This window comes from Quercus robur, chromosome 3 (genome assembly GCF_932294415.1).
Source record: "Quercus robur chromosome 3, dhQueRobu3.1, whole genome shotgun sequence".
Lineage (NCBI taxonomy): Eukaryota > Viridiplantae > Streptophyta > Magnoliopsida > Fagales > Fagaceae > Quercus > Quercus robur.
Window position 1 is genome coordinate 34480621 of NC_065536.1, and position 20066 is coordinate 34500686.

The 20066-nt window shown below is 34.2% G+C and overlaps 2 protein-coding genes across 16 annotated transcripts in view; both read left to right on the forward strand.

Annotated features, from left to right (window-relative positions):
• Positions 1-891: 891 nt before the first annotated feature.
• Positions 892-4563, forward strand: LOC126719562 (beta-xylosidase/alpha-L-arabinofuranosidase 1-like). Its single transcript, XM_050422094.1, has 6 exons — positions 892-1292; positions 1792-2097; positions 2236-2405; positions 2491-2591; positions 2664-3437; positions 3953-4563. The coding sequence occupies exons 1-6, from the start codon at positions 1002-1004 to the stop codon at positions 4561-4563; spliced, it is 2253 nt and encodes a 750-aa protein (XP_050278051.1). The 5' UTR covers positions 892-1001.
• Positions 4564-13382: 8819 nt separating this feature from the next.
• The window catches only part of LOC126717884 (uncharacterized), a 45247-nt gene continuing 38563 nt past the window's right edge, over positions 13383-20066 (forward strand). For 2 of the 15 annotated variants that reach the window (XR_007652771.1, XR_007652770.1), the window contains exons 1-3: positions 13386-13592; positions 14055-14722; positions 15161-16654. The gene's annotated coding sequence lies outside the window, so the exon portion shown is untranslated. Of the gene's footprint in view, positions 14723-15160; positions 16655-18215; positions 18568-20066 lie in introns of those variants that run through there. The other 13 variants (XM_050419832.1, XM_050419828.1, XM_050419827.1 and 10 more) reach the window with 13 other exon arrangements.

Sequence of the window (20066 nt, forward strand, 5' to 3'; positions counted from 1 at the left end):
AAGATTTTACTAGTTGTTATTGATGAACAAATTAAAAAAAAAAAAAACAAATTTTAGTAGTGGGTTCAAATTAGAATTGGTAACAACTTATCACCTATAATTTGTTATGAAAATGTTGAGAACATAGAATTTCTCATTTTATTTAATTGAGTTTAAATTTCTTTTCTATATTTAAACTTTCTATTAGAATCTTTGACATGTTATATTTTCTTTAAACGGTAAAATAGATAGCAACATACAAAAACGAAATCCAATATATATCTATATTTAAAACTACCATAATTATATCCAATTTCATATATTCCGCGAGAAGTGCCATGTACATAACATTTTCATAACACTTTCATAACAAATATTCATAGGTAGTAAGTTGTTATTTATTTATTTATTATTTTTTTTTTTTTTGAAACAGTAAGTTGTTATTGATTATAATTTAAATCAAACACTGAAATTACTTTTTTGCCCACTAACAATAAGCCGTAACAACCTGCCACTTATGATTTGTTGTGAAAGTGTTATAAAAATATTTTGGACATAACATTTTTCTATTTAGACACAAAACAAAACAAATAGAAAAATATTTTTGTTGGTCAGCAGTAATTTTAACATTTTCTAATTTCTTTTGGCTGTGAGTAGCCCTCGTAGGGAAACTTGATAGCAAAACTCTCATTCCCACAAGACGGGTTCCTAGGACGAGGATGGGCGAGCATTGTGCTTCACCAAGAGAACTCTGGAGATTTCTACGGGTAAGACATCCTGAATCCCTATAAAAGCTTCCATATGCTTGTATATGTCAAATGAAAATGATTTCTTTCTCAGAAAAAGCCATGCCTAAAATTCTTAGTTTTCTTCTTTGTCTCTCTTTCACTATAACTTCCTTTGTCATTTGTATAGATGAGAAAGAAAAAGTCTTAAAAATTAGTACTGATGCAGCCACCCCAACTGGCAGTGACTTCACTTATATATGTGATCCTGCCAGATATGCCAAACTCAAACTGGACATGAAAAGTTTCGCCTTTTGTGACTCGAAGCTTCCCTACAATGTTAGGGCCAAAGATTTGGTGGATCAAATGACACTAGCTGAAAAGATAGCACAGCTAGGAAATAATGCTGATGGAGTGGCTAGATTAGGGCTGCCAAAGTACGAGTGGTGGTCTGAGGCGTTGCATGGTCTGTCCAATGTTGGTCCAGGAACCGTCTTTGATAATCTAGTTCCTCATGCAACCAGCTTTCCCACTGTCATACTCACAGCAGCTTCATTCAACGAGAAACGCTGGAGAGAAATTGGTCAGGTGAATGTCTCTTATCTTAAATATAGTGTACATAATGCTATTTAAAAATAAAATAAAATGAAAACACCATGATATATAACACTCATTCCATATGAATATGTTTACTTTATGTGAAGAGTGTGTTATATATCATGCTTACACATAATACCACCATCGGAAAGAGAATGTGGATAACAAGGCTAACAATCTCCTTGTGAAGATCAATTCTAGCTTCTTCTTTGTTTTTTATAATCTAGTTTAGAAATCTTAATACCTAAACCCCACCTCGAGGCTTGAACTAATGAGCATATGAATACCGCACACAAGCCCCTCATGGCAAGAGGAGGTACCACTTTGCCCAACATGGGCAATGGTAACAATTAAATAGGATAATGACACTAGTTACCGTGAGTGAAATAAGTTTGAAAAATATTTTAGCATGAGGGGTATAACACTTTTTTATTGGTGCATAAGTTTGATTGTGTACACATATTGAAACAAATTTGCCACCAATTTTTAGGTTGTTTCAACAGAAGCACGAGCAATGTACAATCTTGGGCGATCTGGATTAACATTTTGGAGCCCAACCATCAACGTTGCAAGAGATCCTAGATGGGGAAGAATCACTGAGACACCTGGTGAAGATCCTTTCATTGTTGGCACATATGCGTCTAATTACGTGAGAGGTTTACAAGATGTTGCAGGGACAGAGCACTATAAAGATTTGAATACTAGACCACTCAAAGTTGCCGCATGTTGCAAGCACTTTGCTGCATATGACGTTGACAATTGGCATGGAGTTGATCGCTACCATTTTGATGCTAGGGTGGGGTAACTTAAATTCATCACTTAGAAGTTGTCACATGTGACACAAAAGTTGTGTCTAGATTTACTCATTCTCTAAAGTACTACAAATTAAAAATGATATGGGATTTAACATATAAATATATTAATGTCCTTGCAGGTGACAGAGCAAGATTTGGAAGAGTCATTCCTGCGGCCATTTGAAATGTGTGTTAAAGATGGTGATGCTAGCAGTGTTATGTGTTCTTATAACCGTGTTAATGGAATACCATCTTGTGCTGATCCAAAGCTTTTGAGAGAGACCCTTAGACAAGAATGGAATCTTCATGGGTACAATAATATTTAAAACCCCATTATTAGACCTTGATTATTTTTTGTAAAAGACTGATCGCAAATATTATGTTCTTTAATCCAGCTATATAGTTGCTGATTGTGATTCCGTTGAAGTAATGGTAACGGGTCACAAATTTCTTAACGACTCAAATGAGGACGCCGTTGCACAAACACTAAAAGCAGGTTAATAGTTAGTCATATAAATTTTGATTTTGATTATGAATTATACCAACATGTAAATTATGTTCGATGTAGGATTGGATTTGGACTGCGGAGCCTATTACCCCAAGTACCTCGGAAATGCAGTGAACCAAGGGAAGGTTAGAGAGTCAAATATAGACGAGGCACTACAAAACCTTTATATTGTGCTTTTGAGAGCAGGGTACTTTGATGGACTGCCTGCATACAAAGCTCTTGGTAAAAACGACATATGCACCAACAGAAGCATTGAGTTAGCCACTCAAGTAGCAAGAGAAGGAATTACTCTTCTGAAAAATGATGGACCAACTTTGCCTTTAAACACTGCCACGTTCAAAACTCTAGCAGTTGTTGGACCACATGCCAATTCTACCGTTGCTATGATTGGAAATTATGCATTTGACCCAAGAAATCCTGGTAGTCCATGCCGATACACCTCTCCTATTGATGGCTTTTCAACATATGGAAAAGTGAACTACGCAGCGGGATGTGGCGACGTTAAATGCAGGGATGCTAGCTTAATACCCCCAGCTGTGGAAGCTGCAAAGACAGCTGATGCCACGATTATTGTGACAGGGTTAGATTTATCAATTGAGGCAGAGGGCTTAGACAGGTTGGATCTCCTCCTTCCAGGAAAACAAACTGACCTTATCAACCAAGTTGCCGCTGCTGCAAAGGGCCCGGTTATTCTTGTACTCATGACTGCAGGAGGTGTCGATATCTCTTTCGCTAAGACTAACCCCAAAATTAAAGCCATTCTTTGGGTTGGATATCCTGGAGCGGAAGGCGGTCGTGCCATTGCAGATGTTGTTTTTGGGCAATACAATCCAGGTAAACAAACATTCTACAATAATTATGTAAGGTTTTTGAAAAATATAGAGCAAAAAAAGAGTATAGAGAGAAGAGAGAATACAAGGATTGCATGGTCTAACCTAAAGGACTACGTACACAGGAGAAGACCTTCACAATTACATCTTCACTATAATCTCAAATCATCAGTTAAAATGAACCCTAAGCAGTGTTTAAATAAGGATCAGGAGGTAGGGTTAGGTATACATAGGTTTGCAATATACACAAATATATTATCTCTAACTAATTAATAATAAGCCAATGCATGCATAACTAATCTTCAATTAATTTTTACACCATCCCATTAGATTAATCATGTCAAGTCGTTCTTTCTTTTTTAATCCTTTCAAATTTAATTTGTTATGACTAATCAATTAAGCATAATTATGTCTATATATGATAGCTCTATGATTTTATATTGTTATTCACGTATTATTTCACATTATACATGCAATCATTAACAACACTCACACATATAAATATAAATTATGTTGCAGCTGGAAGATTGCCCATCACGTGGTATCAAGCCGATTATATTAACAAGCTACCCCTAACATCCATGCAATTTAGGCCAGATGATAGCCAAGGCTACCCGGGACGAACATACAAATTCTTCAATGGCCCCACAGTCTTCCCTTTTGGTTTTGGTCTCAGCTACACAAAATTCAATTACACCTTAAATGCCACAGTGCCTTCACTGCCCGCAAAATTGCAGAGATTTACACACTGCCATGATCTAAATTATATGGCTAACAAGACCAAGCCTACATGCCCATCAATTTTAGTAAGCGACTTGCAATGCGGCGAGTATATTGAGTTAACTCTTGTAGTCCAGAATGTGGGTGGAAAAGTTGGGAGTGAAGTTGTCTTGGTTTACTCCAAGCCCCCAGATGGTATTACCGGTACTTTTCTTAAGCAGTTGATTGGTTTCCAGAGGGTTTACATAGCGGCTGGTGCGAGCCAAGAAGTTAAGTTTGTGTTCAATGGTTGCAAGAGCTTGGGCATTGTAGACAACGCTGGTAATAATATTTTGCCTTTCGGTGGGCACACCATTATAGTTGGAGATGGTGTAGCTTCTTTTCCGGTTCAAGTCACATTTCATAATTAGGGCCAACCTATTTTGTTTTTTTTTTTTTTAGAATATTAAAGCAATCCTAAAGAGAGGAATGCTTGTCATAAAAATGCTTGATTTTTAAAGGGTATTGTTTTTTTTTTCTCTTAACATTTTGTAATAAAGCTCATGATTTTTTGTAAACATATATTTTAACAAAGTTTATGATTTTTTGTAAAAATTTAATTGGTATTAATGATGCTGTCCCTTTAAATTCATTGTTCATTCCATACGGCCTATGCATTATTCAAAAGGAAAAATATGTGTTGACACTTCTTTACCTCCACTATTTTACATCGATATCAATTCTAATGTGGGAATGTCCACGTTTCAGCACATGAAATTAGATGTAAAAAAACCAATGTAAAAAATATATATTATAAGAATATAAATCCTTATTCAAAATTTTCATGGGTTTTTTCATTTGTGCACGATGCAAATAAAAAAAAAATAAGATGTGTTAAAAGCCAATACATGCATACAAGACAAAATACAATAAAGATAGCAAGAGCAGACTTCTTTTCTCTCTCCACTTAGCGTTTTGTTTATTTCCGGTTACTCATGTTGCAGTTATTACATATAAAGTGTTACACACAGATTTATACACATCCTATTTTTTAATTGAAATTGTGATTTGAATTCATGAATTTAAACTTGGAAATAATAACTTTAAGTCATAATTTCAATTCAAAAATAAGATATATGTAAAATTGTGTAATAGTTTAGGTGCAAAAAGTATTATCCTTTGGTTATTGACTCCACCAATCGTTAAGCCAGTTGATTATAGTCAAATGATGGCTCTAGGACTCCAACAAATACAAAGTTGCAATTACAACCTATTTTTAATATCTCAATTCTCCTGCAATGTTCCTTGTGCATCTTTTGTGCATAAAAATATCCTTAACTCAAAGAAGTGAAAATATGGGCGTGTGCTAGTGCTAAAAACGACTAGGGTACGTAAGGACTAATTTAACTATCTAACCTAATCTATCTAATATCATATATCATATATCATATCATATCATATACTATATATAATAGCAGAAGCTAAGAAAAAGTTAATTCCTACAATTAAGGAGGTGCTGACAATTAGGATAACTGCCTATCTAAAATTTTGACACGTCACTACAAAAAAACAGGGCTATCCCAGCGTTTTCAAAACCGCTGGGATAGCCCCAGAAAGCGCTGGGATAGGGTCAAAATTCCTATCCCGGCGTTTTTTTTCCCAGCGCTTCAAACCGCCGCGCAGTGAATGTGGGTATAGGGTCGACGGACCTGTCCCGGCGCTTTTCAAAAGCGCTAGGAAAGGCATATGCCCTATACCAGCGCTTTTGAAGCGCTGGTATAGGCCTTTTAAATCATATTGATTCAAGACCTATACCAGCGCTTTTGAAAGCGCTGGAATAGGTACTACCTATGCCAGCGCTTTCAAAAGCGCTGGTATAGGTCTTAAATCAATATAATTTAAAAGGCCTATACCAGCGCTTTTGAAAGCGTTGGCATAGACTATACCTATTCTAGCGCTCACAAAAGCGCTGTTATAGGTCGTGAATCAGTATAATTTGAAAGGACCTATGCCAGCGCTTTCAAAAGCGCTGGTATAGGTCCTTTTTTAAAAAAAAAATTTTAGCACCTGTAATGTACCTAAAATACATATTTTTCAATACTTATTTTATAACACCTGTAATGAATCATAATTCGTATTTTCCAATAGCAAATACAATACCACATTAAACCAACAAATTAAATATATCTACTTATAATTATTTACAATAGCAAATGCAATACTTATTAATGATGAAAAATCTTCAAATGTTGAAAAATCTGAACTTAATCATGGGTAATAATCAAGAATATCTTCAAATGTTGGCTATAATGAAGAGCCATAATTTTGTTCAAACTCAGACCACATATTCTTGGATTTCATTTTTTGGAGCAAATATATATCCATGTCCTCACTTTCTAACTCATCCAACTCAATCTTCCCCTCATCAAACCCACCTCTAGCCCTCAATCTCTCATCAAGGGCATTAAGTAATTGTCCTTGTACCATAAATTGCCATGCCCATTCTTCCAAAAGAGCCATACATATACTTATCGATGATGAAAAATCTGAACTTAATCATGGGTAATAATCAAGAATGCCTTGAATTTGACTCCATAGCTTATGTTGAAAAAGCTTTAAGATGCTAGACCACTCCAATCACCTAGGAACCTAGTGTTCACGAAACTAAAAAATATAAGTCTAAGTCAAGTTAGATCCATACTTGGTTTGCCTAGGGCTAATCACTGAACACACCAATGCATGAGTATTACTCAAGTAGCAATAGATAAAAAGTAAACTTAGATGATCACATAAAAGGTAGAATTATTAAGGAAATTCCAGCAAGAATGACTAAGTTCATTATCAATAATTATTGCACAATAGGAACAGCACAATCAACACTCCCAAAATAAAATACACTATCTTATATCTTCGTGCAAACAACCCGCTTGCTCCAAATCAACAACCTACCACAGTAGAATATTTGAATTTACTAAGAGGAGATAAAATAAATTCACACATAGTTGAACAATAATATCACAACATTCACAAGACAATCAACACTCCCAATAATGAAAAGTAAACCACCTTATATCACCGTGCAAGCCACCCACTTGCTCCAAATCAACAACTCACCACAACAAAAAATTTGACATATAATTATATACTAATAGGGTATTTTGAAGTAGATTTTACTCTCCCTTGAGCAATTCATTGGTTTGCTCCCAGAAAGAGGAACTCAAACTTACAATGAGCTGCTAATCTTACAAAATCTAAGTCTAAATTATAGACTACTAAGATCACTTAAAAGACGTAAATTAGGTGACTTCACGTCCAAAATCATGTAAAAAGAGAAGAAACTACTAAACTAAGTACATTGAGAGAACAAACTATAAACTAAAATAGGGAGAGGTGTACAAAGATATACAAACTAGAAGATAAGCTCCAATATTTTGCTAGTTTGCATTTGTTCCACAGTAAACATGAGCTATTTAATAATTTAATCATACGTAGTCAGAGAATGAGAGGTTAACTTACTAGTTGCTACCTTGCTTTGCTCCATAGGGGATGCTAAAGATATTGCAGTAGCCACCAAATGTTTAATCTAGCAATTTAACAAATCCAACAGTCAGAATTGAGTTGTTTTTTATTTTAATAAAAAATACAATGACAAAGTAAAATAAAATTATCAACTAAATTGAGTGGAAAGATTAATACATAGAAGCATTGTTAAAGGCACTTGCTTGATTCATGTTTGAAATATTGATAAATTAGACGTGCCATAATAGACTTGTAGTTCTAGTTGTAGTTGTAGCTCTCTCTCTCTTTCTCTCTTGGGATATATATTGATAGATGATGTATCTAAAATCTTGCACTCTCTTACACTATGCAAGTATTTTTAGTATAAAAAAAAATTTTAAAAAAAAAAGATTGCAAGAAGTCAAGAGCAAAACTCACTCATCAATTCAAAAGGAATAAAAATGGTAGAAATTATTTAATTGTCAAATTGCAAAGGCATGTTACATATTAAATAATAGTATTTATACATTATTGTCATTCAGGTCAATTTAGATTGTTATTTGGAACTAGCTGTTTGTAAATGTTAGCTATATTTTTAGTACTAGTATACTTGGTCAATGCTACATTAAGCACTCAAAAAATAAAATTCAATGAGTTGGGTCCACTTCAGACGAAATGGTTGGCTAAGAAACCAGACATGAATTGACATAGATGAATGAAAGCCTTCAGTTTGACAAAAATGCCCTGCAAAGTACCATGTTGGCAAAAAAGAGGGGGGGGGGGGAATATACATACATATATATATATATATATATATATAACGTAGCCAAGTCTAGATACTCAATAAGGATGGTGAGACAAGGACATTTGACCCATAACCTAAAAATCTACTAATAAAAGAAACGGCCACATTTTAGGCCATGAAATGAAAGGACCAAAATCAGAAAACCGTTCAGTTATTAGTACTGAATGCATTAGCCTTTTCACATCTCAATTACATCAAGATGTAACTAAAAATCATTGAAAGAACTCTTATAAGAAGACCATACCATAATCGAATAGAATAACAGGCTTCAATTTTACCTCTTCTTCCTAAGAAAAATTCCATTGGAAGTGTTATAATTCTATGAAGATAAAAAAGGGAGCAGGAGCTAGGATGCAAGAGAGAAGAAGAAAGCTCTAGTTAATAATTCTATGTACACCCTTGCTAAATCTTGTGTCCAAAGTTCTAGTTACTTAAATTTTAAGATTTTAAAATATATCAATTTTGACGAAATTATTGCTCAAAAGTCTTGCCTCCATGTAACATATCAAAAAGATTTGCAAGCAGTTCCCACTCCCTAGATACAACTAACTCAACTATCTAACTATATATTTAGGAAATAAGAAAGTTTTGCAAGCCGTCCCCACTCTTTTTATTGCTTTGATTAATGAAATCAATAGTAAATAGCCCGGTAACATTAATATGATTGTTGATCTTGGTAATATATAATCAATACAAATATCAATTCCCATATTAACGATTTAAAAATGTGCTTTGACTAATCAAATCAACAAGAAATGGCCTAGTAAAGTTAGTAAGATTTGTTAATCTTGGCAATATATAATCAATACAAATATCAATTCCTATTAATGATTTAAAAACATTTAACAATGAATCGTTTAATAAGGAAATATATACAAGCAATTGATAGTTTTAGAATCTCACTAACATTTGAAAAAGTTTTCTAATTACTAAAAAACCAGAAATTTAACATCAAATATATATACAAATATTGCTACAAAATAGAAATGAGAGCTAGAGAGACTTACCTTGATTTGGGTAAACTTTAATCAAAACCAAATCCAAAACTGAAACCCACACAATCAACCAATAGTTACACAAAAATATACACATAACCCAAACCAAACTTCAACCAAAATCAAAACCCACACAATCAACCAATAGTTACCCAAAAAAATACACATAACCCAAACCAAACTTCAACCAAAATCAAAACTAAAAAACCAGAAATTTAACAACAAATATATATACAAATATTGCTACAAAATAGAAATGAGAGCTAGAGAGACTTACCTTGCTTTGGGTAAACTTTAACCAAAACCAAATCCAAAACTAAAACCCACACAATCAACCAATAGTTACACAAAAATATACACATAACCCAAACCAAACTTCAACCAAAATCAAAACTAAAAAACTAGAAATTTAACAACAAATATATATACAAATATTGCTACGAAATATAAATGAGAGCTAGAGAGACTTACCTTGCTTTGGATAGGGTCTGTGGTTTTGGGTAGTATTTTTGTGCTTAAAATTTTGGAAAAGAAATGGTGGGTTTTGAGTAAAGAAGAAGAGAGGAGGAGGGGAAGTGGGTTAAGGAAGAGGGAGAGGGAGAAAAAATGTGGGTGAGAGGAAAACAGCTGAACTAAAGAAGTGGGAGACCAAAAATGAGAGACCAAAATGGTGGGAAGGTGAAAAAAATAAGTGGGAAGTCTGAAAATTTTTAAGTGGTACGAGGGACCTATCCCAGCGTTTTTGGAGACCTATCCCAGCACTTTTGGAAGCGCTGGAATAGGTGGACCTTATTCCAGCGCTTTCAAAAGCGCTGGAACAGGTCTATCCCCATAAAAGAATAAGTGATCCTATCCCGGCGCTTTTGAAAGCGCTGGAATAAGGTCCACCTATTCCAGCGCTTCCAAAAGCGCTGGGACAGGTCCTTCCATTCCTTCATGGAGAGAGGCCTATCCCAGCGCCACCTATTCCAGCGCTTTTTGAAGCGCTGGAATAAGGTCCACCTATTCCAGCGCTTTCAAAAGCGCTGGGACAGGTCTCTCCATTCCCTTATGTAGAGAGGCCTATCCCAGCGCTTTTTAAAGCGTTGGAATAGGTTGATCCTATTCCAGCGCTTTTAAAAGCGCTGGGATAGGTCTTTCCATTAGCATTTTCTTGATTAATAAAAATTATATTAATTAATAAAAATATTTTTTAATAAATTAATAAAATAAATTATATTAATCAATAAAAATATTTTTTAATAATTCAATTTAACAAAATTGAATTTAATAATTCAAACTAATTTAATATATTTTAATTTAATACTTCAAATTAATAAAATATAATTCCTCACTAAAAATTACTAAAATATAATGTGATAGCTAAAAAAAATTTGTAAGATGTGACTCGAGGACCAACAATATTAAAATATAACCATGAAACCTACTAAATAACCAAAATACCCCAAAAACCAAAAAAAATGACCAAAATATCCCCAAAATAAAAAAATGACCAAAATATCCCAAAAACCCAAAAAAAGACCAAAATAACTCCCAAAAACCAAAATTTGACAAAAATACCCCCCAAAACCTTAAAATGACCAAAATACCCGCCAAAAACCAAAAAAAGACCAAAAATACCCTTAAAACCTTTAAAATGACTAAAATACCCCCAAAACCAAAAAATACCCAAAATAATCATGAAACCTACAAAATGACAAAAATACCCCTAAAACCTAAAAATGACCAAAATATCCCCGAAACCCAAAAAACGACCAGGGGTATTTTGGTCATTTTATGGACTTCAGGGGTATTTTGATCATTTTTTAGGTTTTGGGGGTATTCTGGTAATTTTTAGGTTTTGAGGGTATTTTGGTCATTTTTTGGACTTTAGGGATATTTTGGTCATTTTTTGGACTTTGGGGGTATTTTGGTCATTTTTTGGGTTTTGGAAGTATTTTGTTCGTTTTTTTGGTTTCAGGGAGTATTTTAGTCATTTTTTTATGTTTCGGGGGTATTTTATTTTTAGGTTTTAGAGGTATTTTGGTAATTTTTTGGGTTTCGGGGTTATTTTGTTATTTTTTTTTTAGGGTATCTTGGTCATTTTTTATGTTTAAGGGGTATTTTGTTCATTTTATGGTTTTGGGGTATTTTAAAGTTGGTTGATTTGTAGAAATGATACTTGGATCATAATTAGGTACCCATTTAAAACGCAATAAACATTAATATTAATTGGGTTTAATTGGGTTAATACTCATTTCACCCAATTAATAATTGAGTGGGTTTGAGTCTCATTTAAGTAGGCGGGTTTGGGTGGGCAAATGGATTTAGGTTGATTTTGCCACCCCTAGTGTTATTCAAATAATCAAGGGGGTTTTCCACCTTTTATATGCATGGGGGGTGCTTTTGTCATTTTCTAGTTTTTAGGATTCATTTCAATGTTTTGGGGATATTTCGGTCATTTTTTATGTTTCGGGGGTGTATCAATCCTTTTATGGGTGTCAGGCGTGTTTTGGACATTTTTTGTCTTTCTAGGGGCATTTTGGTCATTTATTTGACTTATAGGGGTATTTTGTTCTTATTTAAGTAATCGAGGGTATTTTGGCTAGTTTTAGACACAAGGGGTACTCTAGTCATTTTTAATGCCTTAGGGGGTGCTTAGGTCATTTTTGATGTTTTGGGGTTATTTTAGTCATTTATTAGGTTTCGGGGGTATATTATTCTTTTTCTAGGTATCGGGGTGTTTTTGCTCTTTTTCAATGTTTTGGGGGGTACTTTGGTCTTTTTTTAGGTTTAGGAAAGTATTGGTCATTTGATAATTAACAAATCCCTCCACAAGTATAAGTGTTTGTGGGATGTGAGGGGCAAGTGTCGGGGTTCAAATCTCCAGGAGGAAATTCCATACACATATACATTTAAATTAGGCTATAGTAGAAATTCTATCTTGTGTTAAAAAAAAAAAAATTTAAAAAAACCTATAGGTGACCTATTCCAGCGCTTTTGAAAGCGCTGGGACAGGTCCTTCCATTCCTTTAGGGAGAAAGACCTATCCCAGCGCTTTTTGAAGCGCTGGAATAGGTTGACCTATTCCAGCGCTTCCAAAAGCACTGGGATAGGTCTTTCTCCCTAAAGGAATGGAAGGACCTATCCCAGCGCTTCTAAAAGCGCTGGAATAAGGTCGACCCTATTCCAGCGCTTCAAAAAGCGCTGGTATAGGTCTTTCTCCATAAGGGAATGAGGGACCTGTTCCTGCGCTTTTGAAAGCGCTGGGATAGGTGACCCTATTCCAGCGCTTTCAAAAGCGCAGGAACAGGTCCCTCATTCCCTTATGGGAAAAGACCTATCCCAGCGCTTTTTGAAGCGCTGGAATAGGGTCGACCTTATTCCAGCGCTTTTAGAAGCGCTGGGATAGGTCTTTCTCCATAAGGGAACGTAGGGACTTGTCCAAGCGCTTTTGAAAGCGCTGGAATAGGGTCCACCTATCCCAGCGCTTTCAAAAGCGCAGGGACAGGTCCCTCATTCCCTTATGGGGAAAGACCTATCCCAGCGCTTTTTGAAGCGCTGGAATAGGGTCGACCTTATTCCAGCGCTTTTAGAAGCGCTGGGATAGGTTTTTCCCCCTAAGGGAAATCAGTAACCTTATCCCAGCGTTTTTGGGCTTCCTATAACAGCGTTTTTGAAAAATGCCGCTATAGGCCTCCTATTGCAGCGCTTTATAAAGCGCTGGTTTTGAGCCGCCGTAATAGGATTTCCTATACCAACGTTTTCAAAAAGCGCTGGTACAGACTTATCTATTACGGCGGTTTGTAAAAACGCTGGGAAAAAAACGCTGGGACAGAACGATTTTTTTGTAGTGCGTATAAGTTAAAAAAACGATACATTGTATTATTTGGCAATGCTACAACACCGTTTAAAAGCCTCTCCCAGTAAAAAAAGAAAAATAACCGGTTAAAATCCAATTAAAAGCTTCCAATAAAGAAAAAAAAAAACGCAGATATAGAGAGAGAAGCAAAGAGTTCCAATACTCCAAAAAAATAAAATGCAGATACAGAGAGAGAAGGAGAGAGTTCCCTCGCCAGACTCAAAGCACCACTGCAAGCAGAAAGAAAAATCTATGGGCATCACCGCATCAACACCGTTAGGCTATATATCTGCCACTATAAGATTGTCGGAACCGGCTCCGGTACATTTTTCTCTATTTTTTTAGATTTGGGTATGAAATATTACTTTTTATTGAGTTTTTTTGTTGGATAGGTTTAGATTTGATTTTGGTTTTGATTCCTTTTTGTTTCAGTCTTTTGATTCTTTTTTTTTTTTTTTTTCTTGGGGTTTTGATTTGGAAAACCGATTTTGATTTAGAAAACACCTTTTGATCTGTTTCATAGGGTTAGTAGACACTACACCCATTTGGTATTAACTGTGTACTTCACACAATTTCACAGTTATAAGAGATTAAAAAAAAAAACCAAAAAAAAAAAAAAACAATTTGAAAACCCAAACTTAGACAGTCCGTTAATGAGAAAGGCATGGACGGCGAAATTTTTTTGAGAAATTTGTCATCCAACTACTTCAATTTAGCCTCTGCGTCAACATGTATAGTCTCTATTTTTTTGTTGATTTATATTTGGTGTCAAATATAATTTAGGTCTGGAGAGGGCAAAGACAGAGAAACGAGAGAGATCGTGAATAGGTGCGCAAATAGAGTTGGAATTTGTCATGTAATTACAGCTATAATTATTGTTTCTTTGTGTATTATTGTTATTTCCTTTTATGCATGTTTTGATCTCATGTTGGATCGATAAAGAGTTGCAATTGTTAATTAACCATCTTCTATTGCATTTATTTTTAAATGAATTTCCTTTTCGTTTGTTACTACCTGATTAGAGATTACTTAAAAAAAAAAATCAAAGAACAGAGTCAATATTAGGCAAACTTCCCAATAATGAATCCTCCTACCATCATCATGTCAGAATCGCTACCTGTAAGTTTCTCTCTTCATTTTTTAGTTTGTTCATTAAATATGATCATAATTTGATATTTTATTTGGAGTGGTTTCGATTTAGGTCTTTTTCATTTGTGCATTAAATATGATCAAGTTTTTTTATAATTGTTTGGATTGGTTTCAGTTTAGGTCTTTGTGTCTCTATCACCGATGGCTGCCATATTTTTAAAGAAGAAAAGAAAAGAGCCTTCAGTTGAGATAATGAACCCGTTAAGAATGTTACACTATTTAAACATAGAAGAAAAACAGAGATTGAAAGAGAGATAAATCTCAGGGCAGCCACCATCGTCATGAAGCGGGAACTGTTACTGGTAAAGGTTTTCTTTATTCTTTTTAAAATTATGTGGTAACTATGATTTATGTTTGGGTGTTTGGTACTATAGGTTCGATTTAGGCACTTGGGCTAGATTTGATTTTGATTAAGTTTATTGGATTAGATTTGGTTTATGGTTAGGGTATTTGTGTTGCTTTGGTTTGGTTTGGTTTTGGATTTTCAAGTTAAAATTATTTTGGCTAATTTTTCAATCGCATAGAGAGCAGAGTATTTTTGATCTTTTCAATTTCTTTTACGATTCTTGAATGAGTATTCTTGGCGAAGAGTTTCCAATCGTTCCACTCAGTGTTTATTTATTTAACTCTCTCTTGGATTCAATTGTAAATTTCATTTGTCATTGATTGATTTCTATTCCAAATCTGTGTAATAAAAAATTAAAGGGTTTTTCTTTAACTTTTCTTTTCTGGGTTTGCAGGTGAAAAGGCAAATCCTTGGAAGCAATCCAAGTTTGAGTAGGAACAGTACTACCAGGTATAGTTTCCACTTTATTTGAACAATCACTGGTAATTTTCTTTTTAATTGAGTGTTAAATATGCTTTATGTTTGGATATTTGGTTGGATTGATTGATTTAGGTATTTGGGTTAGAGAAATTATTTTTTGTTTATTTGTTTTTGTATTGGATTTTAGGATTGAAATGGTTCGGGGCTGTTATGTGATTAATTTTACAGTCTGCATACTATGCTACCAAGCATATCTATGTTGCTAGATACTGCTTATGAGTTATTCTTTTACACATTTCTTATATGAGTTATTCTGCTCTTTTTTCTATTCATATATAGGACTTCTTCTAGATGTTTCTTTGCATATATCTTATTTGAATTTTCTTCAACAAAATATACCCGAGGCCATAACATAATTTTTTCCCTTCTTCAAATATTGTTTCTGCTCGTAGTTTATGCAATTCCCAGTTCATTGTTTTCCCACAATTGTTTTTCCTATTCAAATACTGTTACTTTGATTGCATAGTTAATTGATGGGGTTATGCTCCTCCTTTGGATGCTTTCCTTTGGCATATATAACCTTTGGCTTTCTATTTGTTTTCTAATTTATTTTGTGGTTTTTTTTAATGTTTAATTGAAATGTCTTTCGTTAATATTTCCTTTACCTTTCTGCTTTCTCTATTTCTTATTGTGTTGATTATAGGGTTTAATCAAGATCATTAAAATTCCTTGAGAGAGAGAGAGAAATCTAAGGAAATTTACCATTGTCAAACCAGTGTCACCCTGTTTTACAACTTAAAGCTACCATCTTAACTTTCAAAATATTATTGTTAAAGTTTTAAATTTTATTTCCAAATTTGCTGCTAACATATGATTAAGGCTTTGGTTTTGAATTGGATGCAAAATATAATTAAGGCTTTGGTCATTAATTTCCTTTGAAGCACTATTTGTGTGATTTGTTTGGAGGAGAACAGGGAGTTGGTTATTAATTTGAGTATGAGTGTGGGTTTATTTATGTAAATCTGAATGTATATGTCAATTGCAAATATGACTGCATTTTTTCTTTGAGAAAATTATTGTTGATGAGAAATGGTGATTTTAAAGAGTTGGGAGTTTGGTCTTGCAAAATCAAAGAACCAAAAAGATACTGTTACATGGTACTATACTTAACCTCCATGTCTCTCTCTCTCAAATATCTCTCTATAATTTCATTCAATTTAAAGTTTTGTTCATCTTCTTATGCAAAAACTAATAATAGGAGCCCTTCATTCCAGGTTGATATGAAAGGTTTGGATGGAATACTAGGAGCTAGCTATGTTGGGATAGAAATCATTCTATAATTATGATGCTCCTAAAGCTAAGAAGCCAATAACAAGAACATCCAACTATTTGCAAAGGTGGTGTTGTTGATGTTGTAGATAGAGGAAAAGGAAGGTTATAAGAAGCCTATATATGAGATAAAGAAAGGGTATTTTTTTTTCCCCATTGTTAGAGTTCTCACATCAATGACTGTATAATAGAAAAATATGTAAAATTTACACAATTTTACACAAAAATGACCCACATTAATCTATATATAACCGTGTAAATTTATAACAAACCTTTAAATTCACACCAATACTATTTATTTTACATTTATTTATTTATTTATTTATTTATTTACATATCCTGAGGATGAAGGAAGAAAGTAGATGATGATTGTTGTGTATGAAGAAAGATAAATAATTAAAAAAATTAAGAAAATTTGATATTTTAATAAAATGTATTGTGACTAGAAAACACATCAGACTTGAATTGGGTTGAATAGAAAGTATTGACTTTTTTTATAATAAAAAAAGAAAGAAAAAAGAAAAGTAACCAAAAAAAAAAAAAAAAAAAAGCCTCTATAATAGAAGTTGCTTTGTTAGGAATATCCCGCGCATTGCGCGGGTTAAAGGCTAGTAATATATAATTACAAAAGCCTCTACCAAGGGAAAAATATGCCATGCATCTAATGTATAATATACCTCCAACCAAGGCTCTATCATTTGTTAATTTTGAAGAATTCACAACTCCACTCATGGCAATTTTCTTGATCTATTTGATATAACATGGACAAATTATGCAATATGCATGGCTGACAATTATTTTTACTGTTAATCTATCTGACGTGTTAATAATAAATGAAAAAAAATGCTCTTAATTGTGCACTATTAATTTTGTTCTAACACCTTTTGTTGCACTGGTCTCCTTTCTATGTTCCAAACAACATCATTTGATGCACAGCTTCTGCAACTTTTCATCTTCTCCTACACATCCTCCTCCTTTTCCATCTTCCTTCATTAATCTAGCTTATCGTTACTCTCTCTCTCTCTCTTAACTAGATGCCTTTTTGTATGGCATACCTCACTGCCTCTATACTACCTTCAATCTTCTCTGCGTTAACACCACACGAATGAAATTCCACATCCAATCAAACCCAATATTCATTCCCTCATTCCAAAAGCAAAGTCCCATAATTTGAAACGTGGAGAGTGGAGTAAACAAAATTCTGTCCCATCATTTTAGAAATGAGTTGTTTACCGCTATCAAAGCAAAGCACAACGAAACCTACCATCTGGGTAGAAAACGTAGCCTTACAAAGTCCTGGTATACCATATATCGATATATGGTATACAAAACACACGGGTCTTAGGCCGTGTTTTTTTAGGCTGCGTTTATAAAAATGCGGCTACAGACAAGCTAAAGCCGCGTTTTTAAGAAACACGGCTTAAAGAGAGCACCTGAGGTCGCGTTTTAAACATGCGGCCATAGAATGCGTCTAAAGCCGCGTTTTTTTGAGCTATAGCCGCATTTTTGGTGTTGGAGCTATGGCTGCGTTTAAAACTAGCGGCTATATGACCTGCGTATTTCTTTTTTTTTTTTTTTAATCTTAACTATGGCCACGTTTAAAAAACGCGACTCTAGCCTGCCTAAAGCCGCGTTTTTAAAATGCGGCTTTAAACAAAGTCTGAAGCCGCGTGTTTAAAACGCGGCTTTAGTTTGGGATGGGGCCGCGTTTCTTAAACGTGGCTTTAGATTTTGCCTATAACCGCTGGTTAAAAACGCGGCTTTAGGCTTTATATAAATAGTATAATAAAAAGACCCCAACCCTCTCCCTTCGTACATCATCAGCCTCCATCTCTCGAGCTAGCCCTCACCCTCCATCTGATCTCAACCCTTACCCTCCATCTCTCCGATCTCAAGCCCTCACCATCCATCTGTCACTCTCAAGCCCTCACCCTCCATCTTAAACCCAGTTTTTCAGATCATGCATGACGTTAAGTCTTCTGACCTCAGAGAAGACGACGACATCATCAACAACAAGTCTCACTCTCACTCTTTCGACGGAGCTAGCGCCAGGTTTCTCTCTCTCTCTCTCTCTCTCTCTCTCTCTCTCTCTCTCTCTTTTGTGGACTGAGTAAGTTGATATTTTCTGTGTTTTTGACTGGTTCATGAATCTTAGGGTTTGTATTTTCATTTCTCTATGCGAAATTTTCTTGCAATTTTAGGGTTTTCGTGTGAGGCACTCTTTGGCAGTTGGGAAAATTGAGCAAAAGAATCGAAAATGAGTAATTTTTTTTTTCTCTTTTAATCTAAATAATTTTCTCCTTAAAAAAGGGAAAAGCAATGAAATCAAAGGGAGGTTTTGGATTCAAGGAAACCCTGTTTGCTATATAGTGTATTTTGCCATATTGTATGTTTGTGTTTTGGAATAGAATGGTTTCCATCAGAGAGAGAGAGATGAATTGGGAGTTCTTTTGGTTTATTGTTTGTGATGAATATATTGTTTGGTAGTTGAGAAAATGTAAGAAAATGGAGATTCTGCTGGTGTCAAATAAGGTTAACTAACTCTTATTATGTAGGTAAAGATGGTTTGAATTAGGACCAGATTTTTTATAGTATTGCAAGATTTCAAAGTATTCATTCCCTTCTTAGTTCTTACACTTCCAGCACTTTTTGTGCTATCAAAGAGGCCTGTAGGGTTGTTCTGTTGCGCGTTGATTAGTGTTTTCTTTTGAGGTGGATAGGATTTTGGAATATGGAAACTTGCTCCAATTTATTGCATTAGTGCTTTGTTAGTACCTTGATTTGGGAGCAAAACTTGACCAAAGATATAGAAGTTATTCATTTATTGTTTTTGCTGTTAGTGTAATTTGGAAATTTAGAATTTGATGGATTATAAAAAAAATTATATAAAAATCATGATGCCAATCCGTTTTGCAGTTCAGAATTTGAATCTTTCATCATTTAAGTAATTTTTTTTTTTTTAATTTTAAATCAAATTCTCCTTGGTTCCATTCAGTCTGTAGAGGGTTTTATTTTTTTTTTTTAATGCCAATTTTTCAAAATTTATGTTCTATTTTTTTCCCTTCTTGTTTTTCTGGTTTGTGATTTTAGTATATTACTGTTGACCTTAATTTAAAGAAAAATCACAGTTGCATATTAATTTTGTTTTTTCTTTTCTAATTTTTTTTTTTTTAATTTCTAGGATGAATAAGCTTAAAAGGAAATAGCTTTGCATACAAATTTTATTTTTGGGATGAACACGCTTAAATAAAAGTCTCCTTTGCATGTTAATTTTGCTACTTCTGCTCAATTGTCTCTTATTATTGCTTTTTTTTTTTAACCCCATTTGATCTCTAGTGCTCTAGTGTAAATATTTTAGCTTATCTTATTTTTTTGCTTGTTTTTTGTTATCATGATTCTTGGTACCAAACGTGCTCCCTTGGTATCATGACTCTTTAAGTGTTTCACAAACCTTGGGTACCTCCACAAGCTTCAATGACCAAAAACCTTCAATTATAGTATTTATTATTTTATTTCACTTACACTGGGTTGTTTAGGCGGTTTACATTTCA

What these genes read in the sequence shown, in the direction of transcription:
- LOC126719562 (XM_050422094.1), top strand. Translation starts at nt 1,002, where the DNA reads ATGAAAAGTTTCGCCTTTTGTGACTCGAAGCTTCCCTACAATGTTAGG. An exon ending in GCTGGAGAGAAATTGGTCAG is followed by an intron (nt 1,293 to 1,791) that starts GTGAATGTCTCT and finishes ACCAATTTTTAG; the next exon opens with GTTGTTTCAACAGAAGCACG. An exon ending in TGCACAAACACTAAAAGCAG is followed by an intron (nt 2,592 to 2,663) that starts GTTAATAGTTAG and finishes TGTTCGATGTAG; the next exon opens with GATTGGATTTGGACTGCGGA.